Raw genomic sequence first — 12,878 nt, 5'->3', positions numbered from 1 at the left:
AAGGTGCAAGAGGTGAAAAAGAGGGCAAGTGAGAGTTGGGGTGAGAGATTATCATTAAATTTTAGGTAGAATAAAAAGATGTTCTGGAAGGAGGTAAATAAAGTGAGTAAGACAAGGGAGCAAATGGGAACTTTAATGAAAGGCGCAAATGGGGAGGTGATAACAAGTAGTGGTGTTGTAAGAAGGAGATGGAGTGAGTATTTTGAAGGTTTGTTGAATGTGTTTGATGATAGAGTGGCAGATATAGGGTGTTTTGGTCGAGGTGGTGTGCTAAGTGAGAGGGTTAGGGAAAATGATTTGGTAAACAGAGAAGAGGTAGTAAAAGCTTTGTGGAAGATGAAAGCCGGCAAGGCAGCAGGTTTGGATGGTATTCCAGTGGAATTTATTAAAAAAGGGGGTGACTGTATTATTGACTGGTTGGTAAGTTTATTTAATGTATGTATGACTCATGGTGATGTGCCTGAGGATTGGCGGAATGCGTGCATAGTGCCATTGTACAAAGGCAAAGGGGATAAGAGTGAGTGTTCAAATTACAGAGGTATAAGTTTGTTGAGTATTCCTGGTAAATTATATGGGAGGGTATTGATTGAGAGGGTGAAGGCATGTACAGAGCATCAGATTGGGGAAGAGCAGTGTGGTTTCATAAGTGTTAGAGGATGTGTGGATCAGGTGTTTGCTTTGAAGATTGTATGTGAGAAATACTTAGAAAAGCAAATGGATTTGTATGTAGCATTTATGGATCTGGAAAAGGCATATGATACAGTTGATAGAGATGCGCTGTGGAAGGTATTAAGAATATATGGTGTGGGAGGCAAGTTGTTAGAAGCAGTGAAAAGTTTTTATCGAGGATGTAAGGCATGTGTACGTGTAGGAAGAGAGGAAAGTGATTTGTTCTCAGTGAATGTAGGTTTGCGGCAGAGGTGTGTGATGTCTCCATGGTTGTTTAATTTGTTTATGGATGGGGTTGTTAGGAAGGTGAATGCAAGAGTTTTGGAAAGAGGGGCAAGTATGAAGTCTGTTGGGGATGAGAGAGCTTGGGAAGTGAGTCAGTTGTTGTTCGCTGATGATACAGCGCTGGTGGCTGATTCATGTGAGAAACTGCAGAAGCTGGTGACTGAGTTTGGTAAAGTGTGTGAAAGAAGAAAGTTAAGAGTAAATGTGAATGAGAGCAAGGTTATTATGTACCGTAAGGTTGGGGGTCAAGTCAATTGGGAGGTAAGTTTAAATGGAGAAAAACTGAAGGAAGTAAAGTGTTTTAGATATCTGGGAGTGGCTCTGGCAGAGGTTGGAATCATGGAAACGGAAGTGGATCAAAGGGTGGGGGAGGGGGCGAAAATTCTGGGAGCCTTGAAGAATGTGTGGAAGTCGAGAACATTATCTCGGAAAGCAAAAATGGGTATGTTTGAAGGAATAGTGGTTCCAACAATGTTGTATGGTTGCGAGGCGTGGGCTATGGATAGAGTTGTACACAGGAGGATGGATGTGCTGGTAATGAGATGTTTGAGGACAATGTGTGGTGTGAGGTCGTTTGATCGAGTAAGAAACGTAAGGGTAAGAGTGATATGTGGAAATAAAAAGAACCTGGTTGAGAGAGCAGAAGAGGGTGTTTTGAAATTGTTTGAGCACATGGAGAGAATGAGTGAGGAAAGGTTGACCAAGAGGATATATATGTCGGAGGTGGAGGGAACGAGGAGAAGTGGAAGACCAAATTGGAGGTGGAAAGATGGAGTGAAAAAGATTTTTTGTGATCGGGGCCTGAGCATGCAGGAGGGTGAAAGGAGAGCAAGGAATAAAGTGAATTGGATCGATGTGGTATATCGGGGTTGACGTGCTGTCAGTGGATTGAATCAGGGCATGTGAAGCGTCTGGGGTAAAGCATGGAAAGCTCTGTAGGTATGTATATTTTGCGTGTGTGGATGTATGTATAAACATGTGTATGGGGGTGGGTTGGACCATTTCTTCGACTGTTTCCTTGCGCTACCTCGCAAACGTGGGAGACAGCGACAAAGTAAAAAAAAAAAAAATATATATATATGGGTAAAATTGAAAGTTGATGGAGAGAGATGGGTGATTATTGGTGCATATGCACCTGGGCATGAGAAGAAAGATCATGAGAGGCAAGTGTTTTGGGAGCAGCTGAATGAGTGTGTTAGTGGTTTTGATGCACGAGACCGGGTTATAGTGATGGGTGATTTGAATGCAAAGGTGAGTAATGTGGCAGTTGAGGGAATAATTGGTATACATGGGGTGTTCAGTGTTATAAATGGAAATGGTGAAGAGCTTGTAGATTTATGTGTTGAAAAAGGACTGATGATTGGGAATACCTGGTTTAAAAAGCGAGATATACATAAGTATACTTACGTAAGTAGGAGAGATGGCCAGAGAGCGTTATTGGATTACGTGTTAATTGACAGGCGTGCGAAAGAGAGACTTTTGGATGTTAATGTGCTGAGAGGTGCAACTGAAGGGATGTCTGATCATTATCTTGTGGAGGCTAAGGTGAAGATTTGTATGGGTTTTCAGAAAAGAAGAGTGAATGTTGGGGTGAAGAGGGTGGTGAGAGTAAGTGAGCTTGGGAAGGAGACTTGTGTGAGGAAGTACCACGAGAGACTGAGTACAGAATGGAAAAAGGTGAGAACAATGGAAGTAAGGGGAGTTGGGGAGGAATGGGATGTATTTAGGTAATCAGTGATGGATTGCGCAAAAGATTCTTGTGGCATGAGAAGAGTGGGAGGTGGGTTGATTAGAAAGGGTAGCGAGTGGTGAGATGAGGAAGTAAGATTATTAGTGAAAGAGAAGAGAGAGGCATTTGGACGATTTTTGCAGGGAAAAAATGCAATTGAGTGGGAGATGTATAAAAGAAAGAGACAGGAGGTCAAGAGAAAGGTGCAAGAGGTGAAAAAAAGGGCAAATGAGAGTTGGGGTGAGAGAGTATCATTAAATTTTAGGGAGAATAAAAAGATGTTCTGGAAGGAGGTAAAGAAAGTGCGTAAAACAAGGGAGCAAATGGGAACTTCAGTGAAGGGCGCTAATATATATATATATATATATATATATATATATATATATATATATATATATATATATATCTATATATTTGTATGTATCCCTGGGGATAGGGGAGAAAGAATACTTCCCACGTATTCCCTGCTTGTCGTAGAAGGCGACTAAAAGGGAAGGGAGCGGGGGGCTGGAAATCCTCCCCTCTCGTTTTTTTTTTTTTTTTTTTTTTTTTTTTTTTTCCAAAAGAAGGAACAGAGAAGGGGGCCAGGTGAGGATATTCCCTCAAAGGCCCAGTCCTCTGTTCTTAGTGCTACCTCGCTAATGCGGGAAATGGCGAATAGTATGAAAAAAAAAAAAAAAAAAGATGTTCTGGAAGGAGGTAAATAAAGTGCGTAAGACAAGGGAGCAAATGGGAACTTCAGTGAAGGGCGCAAATGGGGAGGTGATAACAAGTAGTGGTGATGTGAGAAGGAGATGGAGTGAGTATTTTGAAGGTTTGTCGAATGTGTTTGATGATAGAGTGTCAGATATAGGGTGTTTTGGTCGAGGTGGTGTGCAAAGTGAGAGGGTTAGGGAAGATGATTTGGTAAACAGAGAAGAGGTTGTAAAATCTTTGCGGAAGATGAAAGCCGGCAAGGCAGCAGGTTTGGATGGTATTGCAGTGGAATTTATCAAAAAAGGTGGTGACTGTATTGTTGACTGGTTGGTAAGTTTATTTAATGTATGTATGACTCATGGTGAGGTGCCTGAGGATTGGCGGAATGCGTGCATAGTGCCATTGTACAAAGGCAAAGGGGATAAGAGTGAGTGCTCAAAATACAGAGGTATAAGTTTGTTGAGTATTCCTGGTAAATCATATGGGAGGATATTGATTGAGAGGGTGAAGGCATGTACAGAGCATCAGATTGGGGAAGATCAGTGTGGTTTCAGAAGTGGTAGAGGATGTGTGGATCAGGTGTTTGCTTTGAAGAATGTATGTGAGAAATACTTAGAAAAGCAGATGGATTTGTGTGTAGCATTTATGGATCTGGAGAAGGCATATGATAGAGTTGATAGAGATGCTCTGTGGAAGGTATTAAGAACATATATATATATATATATATATATATATATATATATATATATATATATATATATATATATATATATATATATATATATATATATATATATTTATATGGTAGAGGATGTGTGGATCAGGTGTTTGCCTAAAAGAATGTATGTGAGAAATACTTAGAAAAGCAAATGGATTTGTATGTAGCATTTATGGATCTGGAGGAGGCATATGATAGAGTTGATAGGTATTAAGAATATATGGTGTGGGAGGCAAGTTCCTAGAAGCAGTGAAAAGTTTTTATCGAGGATATAAGGCATCTGTACGTGTAGGAAGAGACGAAAGTGATTGGTTCTCAGTGAATGTAGGTTTCCGGCAAGGGTGTGTGATGTCTCCATGGTTGTTTAATTTGTTTATGGTTGGGGTCGTTATTGAGGCGAATGCAAGAGTTTTGGAAAGAGGGGCAAGTATGCAGTCTGTTGGGGATGAGAGAGCTTGGGAAGCGAGTCAGTTGTTGTTCGCTGATGATACAGAGCTGGTGGCTGGTTCATGTGAGAAACTGCAGAAGCTGGTGACTGAGTTTGGTAAAGTGTGTGAAAGAAGAAAGTTAGGTACAGTAAGGGTGAGGGTCAAGTCAGTTGGGAGGTAAGTTTGAATGGATAAAAACTGGAGGATGTAAAGTGCTCTAGATATATGGGAGTGGATCTGACAGCGGATGAAACCATTGAAGTGGAGGTGAATTATAGGGTGGGGGACGGGGCGAAAATTTTGTGAGTCTTGAAGAATGTTTGGAAGTCGAGAACATTATTTCCGAAAGCAAAAATGGGTATGTTTGAAGGTATAGTGGTTCCAATAATGTTGTATGGCTGCGAGGCTTGGGCTATGGATAGAGTTGTGCGCAGGAGGGAGGATGTGCTGGAAGTGAGATGTTTGAGGACAATGTGTGGTGTAAGTTGGTTTGATTGAGTAAGTAATGTAATCGTAAGAGAGATGCGTGGAAATAAAAAGAGCGTGGTTGAGAGAGCAGAAGAGTGTGTTTTGAAATTGTTTGGTCACTTGGAGAGAATGAGTGAGGAAAGATTGACCAAGAGGATATATGTGTCAGAGGTGGAGGGAACGAAGAGAAGTGGGAGACCAAATTGGAGATGGGAAGATGGGGTGAAAAAGATTTCGAGTGATCTGGGCCATGAACATGGAGGAGGGTGAAAGGAGTGCAAGGAATAGAGTGAATTGGAACGATATGGTATAACGGGGGTCGACGTGCTGTCAATGGATTGAACCAGGGCAAATGAAGCGTCTGAGGTAAACCATGGAATGTTCTGTGGCGCCTGGATGTGGAAAGGGAGCTGTGGTTTCGGTGCATTATCACATGATAGCTAGAGACTGAGTTTGAACGAATGGGGCCTTTGTTGTCTTTTCCTAGCGCTACTTCGCACACATGTGGAGGGAAGGGGGTTGTTATTCCATGTGTGGCGGGATGGCGATGGGAATAAATAAAGGCAGACAATATGAATTATGTACATGAGTATCTATGTATATGTCTGTGTGTGTATATATATATGTGTACATTGAGATGTATAGGTATGTATATTTGTGTGTGTGGTCGTGTATGTATATTCATGTGTATGTGGGTGTGTTTGGCCATTCTTTCATGTGTTTCCTTGCGCTACCTCGCTAATGCGGGAGACAGTGACAAAGCAAGATATTAATAATAATATATATATATTTTCACATACTGTGCATTTCGTGATGTCAACAATAGTGTCAACTTCTTACTGTAACTTAACATTGATAATTCTTTATTTGTAACTCTTATTTCAGACACTTGCTTGCGTGTTCTGTTTGATTAGTATAAGGCATTATGAGTCATAGAATCCTGTTGAAGTTGTCGTGTATCAATGCTTTGTGCAGACACCAGTTATCGTATATCATGTCTTTGGGTCAGTTATGGTGAACGTGTGAACAGCTCGCGCCAGCACCACGTTTGTCGACCATGAGACGATCGCACTAATGCCTCACACAACCTAAGCCTTACTTCTGTTGTGTTACCTAAACATATCCTGATATAGGAATATCTAAAATAAAGTATGTTAAAGGAAAGGAAGACTTCGAAATTTATTCACAGAAACATGAGATAATATCGTATTGAAGATTTATGTAAGAATAGAGAAAGTTTCATACTCACATTTTGCATCTTATCTTTTTTATGGTATTAAAGATGCTGAGATGTAGAGAATGATGATATATCTTTCACGCATTTCAACATATTCACAAATTAAACATATGCCTGTAAGACAAATGGAGAATATAAACTTTCTTTTTCTCCTGCCTGACCTGATGATTGAACTTACCTTGCTGTAAGAGTATACGAAGCATTTCAAAAGTATCTCTCATCCAGGTGCAATGAGCTCTACTGATTGAGAAGCAGAAGGAGATTAATACTACGACTACAGGCACCAGCACCAGTGTAGTCAGGATGGCCGTCCATACTAGGGGCGAGAGGGGCAGCAGGAAGCCCCACGGGTCCACCTCTGGCCGCCCCCGACCTCCCAGGATCCTCGAGTACTGTATGGTCATTGGCCATGTAAAGTCAACTACCTCAGTCCGGCTTGTGGTGAGACCAAATGGTCCCAGTGCGAAGTCTGCCTCCTGCGTGTAAAATGACCATCATACGTGAGGTGGTCATGTAAGGAATGATGAAGATTAGTACATTCAGCAGATTTAAAAACAAATTCCTTCTGTATTTCTTTGTATAATAACATAATATCTCTAAGGAAAACAAGGTACTCCCGGGTAAAAGAACATGTATAAATCTAACAAAAATTTGCAAATAAAGGTAATTCAGGTACAGGCAATCCAAGGGAAGCTGTATCATTCCCGAAGAAGTCTGTAGAATGCTTTTGAGGGTCAACCTCCCTTTCACATTACAGTTTTACTAGAAATACTTTATTTTTCTGGGGATAGGGGAGAACGAATACTTCCCACGCATTCCTCACATGTCGTAGAAGGCGACTAAAGGGGACGGGCGGGGGGCTAGAAACCCTCCCTTCCTTGTATTTTAACATTCTAAAAGGGGAAACAGAAGAAGGAGTCACACGAGGAGTGTTCATCCTCCTCGAAGGCTCAGATTGGGATGTCTAAGTGTGTGTGGATGGAACCAAGATGAGAAAAAAGGAGAGATAGGTAGTATGTTTGAGGAAAGGAACCTGGATGTTTTGGCTCTGAGTGAAACGAAGCTCAAGGGTAAAGGAGAATAGTGGTTTGGGAATGTCTTGGGAATAAAGTCACGGGTTAGTGAGAGGACAAGAGCATGGGAAGGAGTAGCACTACTCATGAAACAGGAGTTGTGGGAGTATGTGATAGAGTGTAAGAAAGTAAACTCTAGATTGATATGGGTGAAACTGAAAGTTGATGGAGAGAGATGGGTGATTATTGATGCATATGTACCTGGGCATGAGAAGAAAAATCATGAGAGGCAAGTGTTTTGGGAGCAGCTGAATGAGTGTGTTAGTGGTTTTGATGCACGAGACCGGGTTATAGTGGTGGGTGATTTGAATGCAAAGGTGAGTAATGTGGCAGTTGAGGAAATAATTGGTATACATGGGGTGTTCAGCGTTGTAAGTGGAAATGGTGAAGAGCTTGTAGATTCATGTGCTGAAAAAGGACTGGTGATTGGGAATACCTGGTTCAAAAAGAGAGATATACATAAGTATACGTATGTAAGTAGGAGAGATGGCCAGAGAGCATTATTAGATTACGTGTTAATTGACAGGCGCGCGAAAGAGAGACTTTTGGATGTTAATGTGCTGAGAGGTGCAACTGGAGGGATGTCTGATCATTATCTTGTGGAGGCGAGGGTGAAGATTTGTAGAGGTTTTCAGAAAAGAAGAGAGAAAGTTGGGGTGAAGAGGGTGGTGAGAGTATGTGAGCTTGGGAAGGAGACTTGTGTGAGGAAGTACGAGATTGAGTACAGAATGGAAAAAGGTGAGAACAAAGGAGGTAAGGAGAGTGGGGGAGGAATGGTATGTATTTAGGGAAGCAGTGATGGCTTACGCAAAAGATGCTTATGGCATGAGATGCGTGGGAGGTGAGCAGATTAGAAAGGGTAGTGAGTGGTGGGATGAAGAAGTAAGATTATTAGTGAAAGAGAAGAGAGAGGCATTTGGACGATTTTTGCAGGGAAAAAATGCAAATGAGTGGAAGATGTATAAAAGAAAGATGCAGGAAGTCAATAGAAAGGAGCAAGAGGTGAAAAGGAGGGCAACTGAGAGTTGGAGTGAGAGAGTATCATTGAATTTTAGGAAGAATAAAAAGATGTTTAGGAGGAAGGTAAATAAAGTGTGTAAGACAAGGGAGCAAATGGGAACTTCAGTGTAGGGGGCTAATGGAGAGGTGATAACAAGTAGTGGTGATGTGAGAAGAGATGGAGTGAGAATTTTGAAGGTTTGTTAAATGTGTTTGATGATAGAGTGGCAGATATAGGGTGTTTTGGTCGAGGTGGTATGCAAAGTGAGAGAGTTAGGGAAAATGATTTGGAAAACAGAGAAGAGGTAGTAAAAGCTTTACGGAAGATGAAAGCCGGCATGGCAGCAGGTTTGGATGGTATTGCAGTGGAACTTATTAAAAAAGTGGGGGACTGTATTATTGACTGGTTGGTAAGGTTATTTAATGTATGTATGACTCATGGTGAGGTGCCTGAGGATTGGCGGAATGCTTGAATAGTGCCATTGTACAAAGGCAAAGGGGATAAGAGTGAGTGCTCAAATTACAGAGGTATAAGTCTGTTGAGTAAATTATATGGGAGGGTATTGATTGAGAGGGTGAAGGCATGTACAGAGCATCAGATTAGGGAAAAACAATGTGGTTCAGAAGTGGTAGAGGATGTGTGGATTAGGAGTCTGCTTCGAAGAATGTATGTAAGAAATAATTAGAAAAGCTAATTGATTTGCATGTAGCATTTATGGATCTAGAGAAGGCATATGAAAGAGTTGATAGAGATGCTATGTGGACGACTTTAAGAATAGATGGTGTGTGAGGCAAGTTGTTAGAAGCAGTGAAAAGTTTTTATCGAGGATGTAGGGCATGTGTACGTGTAGGAAGAGAGGTAAGTGATTGGTTCTCAGTGAATGTAGGTTTGCGGCAGGGGTGTGTGATGTCTCCATGGTTGTTTAATTTGTTTATGGATGGGGTTGTTAGGGAGGTGAATGCAAGAGTTTTGGAAAGAGGGGCAAGTATGCAGTCCGTTGTGGATGAGAGTGCTTGGGAAGTGAGTCAGTTGTTCGCTGATGATACAGCGCTGGTGTCTGATTCATGTGAGAAACTGCAGAAGCTGGTGACTGAGTTTGTAAAGTGTGTGAAAGAAGAAAGTTGAGAGCAAATGTGAATAATAGCAAGGTTATTAGGTACTGTAGGGTTGAGGGTCAAGTTAACTGGGAGGTAAGTTTGAATGGAGAAACCTGGAGGAAGTTAAGTGTTTTAGATATCTTGGAGTGGATCTGGCAGCGGATGGAACCATGGAAGCGGAAGTGAATCATAAGGTGGGGGAGGGGGCGAAAGTTCTGGGAGCCTTGAAGAATGTGTGGAAGTCGAGAACATTATCTCGGAAAGCAAAAATGGATATGTTTGAAGGAATAGTGGCTTCAACAATATTGTATGGTTGCGATGCGTTGGCTATGGATAGAGTTGTGCGCAGGAGGGTGGATATGCTGGAAATAAGATGATTGAGGACAATATGTGGTATGAGGTGGTTTGATCGAGTAAGTAATGTAAGGGTAAGGGAGAAGTATGGTAATAAAAAGAGTGTGGTTGAGAGAGCAGAAGATGGTGTTTGAAATGGTTTAGTCACATGGAGAGAATGAGTGAGGAAAGATTGACCAAGAGGATATATGTGTCAGAGGTGGAGGGAACGAGGAGACGTGGGAGACCAAATTGGAGGTGAAAGATGGATTGAAAAAGATTTTGAGTGATCGGGGCCTGAACATGCAGGAGGGTGAAAGGCTTGCAAGGAATAGAGTGAATTGGAAGGATACGGTATACCGGGGTCGACGTGCTGTCAATGGATTGAACCAGGGCACGTGAAGCGTCTAGAGTAAACCATGGAAAGTTCTGTGGGGCCTGTATGTGGAAAGGGAGCTGTGGTTTCTGTGCATTATTGTATGTCAGCTAGAGACTGAGTGTGAACGAATGGGGCCTTTGTTGTCTTTTCCTAGCGCTACCTCGCATACATGAGGCGGGAGGAGGTTGTTATTCCATGTGTGGCGAGGTGGCTACGGGAATGAATAGGGGCAGACAGTATGAATTATGTACAAGTGTATATATGCATATGTTTGTGTGTGTATATATATATATATATATATATATATATATATATATATATATATATATATATATATATATATATATATATATATATATATACATTGAGATGTATAGGTATGTATATTTGCGTGTGTGGACGTGTATGTATATACATGTGTATGTTGGTGGGTTGGGCCGTTTTTTCGTCTGTTTCCTTGCGCTACCTCGCTAACGCGGGAGTCAGCGACAAAGCAAAATAATAAAGATAGAAACTTAAATTTCCTTTGTCTTGTATAGGTGTTGCCACACTCCGCCTACTTAACGTTACACCCAGAGTGTATAGTCGTCTTTGGCGAGGCTGTATCATGGTCAGCTGACGAAACTCAGTCGATGCTCGTCAAAGAATTCTACACGTCAAAGGAGTCCATCCTCTGTGAGCTGTGATGTGTAGGCTTAGTTATGAAGGAGCCATTGGGTTTATAGGGTTGTAATGATAATGATAATCATTATGTTCTCTAAGACAGTAAGGGCAATTGAGTGCTCCCATCAAGCCCATTTCATACACTTATTTTTCCCCCGTGTCGTAAAAGGCGACTTAAGGAGGCAGGAGCGGAGGGCCGGTAACCCCCACTCCTTGCATAAAAATTTCTATAAGGGGGAACAGAACAAGGAGTCATGGAGGAGTGCTCATCCTCCTCGAAGGCTCAGATTAGGGAGCCTGTAGAGGTAGGTAGTATTTTTCAGGAAAGGAACCCTGATGTTTTGGCTCTGAGTGAAACGAAGCTCAAGGGTAAAGGTGAACAGTGGTTTGGGAATGTCTTGGGAGTAAAGTCAGGGATTGGTGAGATGACAAGAGCCAAGGAAGGAGTAGCGCTATTCCTGAAGTTATGGGAGTATGTGATAAAGTGTAAGAAAACAAATTCTAAAGTAATGTGGGTAAAACTGAAAGTGGATGGAGAAAGATTGGTGATTATTGTTGCATACGCACCTGGTCATGAGAAGAAAGATCTTGAGATGCAATTGTTTTGGGAGCAGCTTAGTGAGTGTGCTAGCAGCTTTGATGCACGAGACCGGGTCATAGTAATGGGTGATATGAATGGAATGGTGAGCAATGTGGCAGTTGAGGGTATAGTTGGTGTACATGGGGTGTTCAGTATTGTAAATGGAAATAGTGAACATGATGTAGATTTATGTGCTGAAAAAGTACTGGTGATTGGGAATACCTGGTTTAAAAAGTATGATATGCACAAGTATACGTATGTGAGTAAAGAAATGGTCAAAGGGCATTAATGGAATAAGTGTCAATTGAGAGACGTGTAAAAGAGAGACCTTTGGATGCTAATGTGCTGAAGGGGGCAGCCGGAGGGATGTCTGATCACTGTCTTGTGGAGGCGAAGGTGAAGATTTGTAGAGATTTTCAGAAAAGAAGAGAGAACGCTGGGGAGAAGAGAGCGGTAAGAGTAAGTGAACTTGGAAGGGAGACTTGTGTGAGGAAGTATCAGTAGAGATTGAGTGTAGAATGGAAAAAGGTGAAAGTAAATGACGTAAGAGGAGTGGGGGACAAACGGGATGCATTTACGGAAGCAGTGATGGTTTGCGCAAAAGATGCTTGTGGCATGTGAAAGGTGGGAGTTGGACTGATAAGAAAAGGTAGTGAGTGGTGGGATGAAGAAGTAAGATTGTTAGTGAAAGGTAAGCGAAAGGCGTTTGGGCGATTCTTGCAAGGAAGAAGTGCAAATGACTGGGAGATATATATAAGAAAGCGGAAGGATATAAAGAGAAAGGTACAGGAAGTGAAAAAGAAGACAAATGAGAGGTGGGGTGAGACAGTATCATCAAATTTTAGGGAGAATGAAAATAGGTTGTGGAAGAAGGCAAATAACGTGCGTAAGACAAGAGAACAAACGAAAACATCGGTGAAGTGGGTAAATGGGGAGGTAATAAAATGTAGTGATGAAGTGAGGAGTTGGAGTGAGTATTTTGAAGATTTGTTGAATGTGTTTGATGATAGATTGGCAGATATAGGGTGTTTTAGTCACGGCGGTGTGCGAAGATAAATGTCGGTGAGGTGATAGGTTTGGACGGTACTACAGGGGAATTCGTTAAAACGGGGGCAACTGTGTTGTTGATTGGTTGGTAGGGGTATTCAATGTATGAGGGGATCATGATGAAGTGCATGAGAATTGGTAGAATCCATGCATAGTGCCATTGTACAAAGGCAAAGGGGATAAAGGTGAGTGTTCAAATTACAGAGGTATAGATCTGTTGAGTATTCTTGGGAAATTATATAGGAGAGTAATGACTGAGAGGAAGTGACTCACAGGGTAGGTAAGGGGGAGAAGGTTCTGCGAGAGTTGAAGAATGTGTGGAAGGCGACAACGTTTCCTCGGAGAGGAAAAATGGGTATGTTTGAAGGAATAGTGGTTCCAACAATGTTGTATGGTTGTGCTGCATGGGTTATAGATAGGGTTGTGAGGATGAGGGTGGATGCGTTGGAAATTGAATGTTTGAATACAATATGTGG

General features: G+C 41.8%; 1 protein-coding gene across 1 annotated transcript in view; it reads right to left on the bottom strand.

Annotated features, from left to right (window-relative positions):
• LOC139763320 (glutamate receptor ionotropic, delta-2-like) overlaps nt 1–12,878 on the bottom strand; it is a 220,533-nt gene that overhangs the window by 78,339 nt on the left and 129,316 nt on the right. Inside the window, exon 2 of the mRNA XM_071689342.1 lies at nt 6,409–6,706. Coding sequence (XP_071545443.1) covers nt 6,409–6,706 — 298 coding nt within the window. The remainder of the gene's footprint in view (nt 1–6,408; nt 6,707–12,878) is intronic.

Source organism: Panulirus ornatus, chromosome 46 (assembly GCF_036320965.1).
Source record: "Panulirus ornatus isolate Po-2019 chromosome 46, ASM3632096v1, whole genome shotgun sequence".
Classification (NCBI taxonomy): domain Eukaryota; kingdom Metazoa; phylum Arthropoda; class Malacostraca; order Decapoda; family Palinuridae; genus Panulirus; species Panulirus ornatus.
This window is presented reverse-complemented; position numbering and strand designations above follow the sequence as displayed.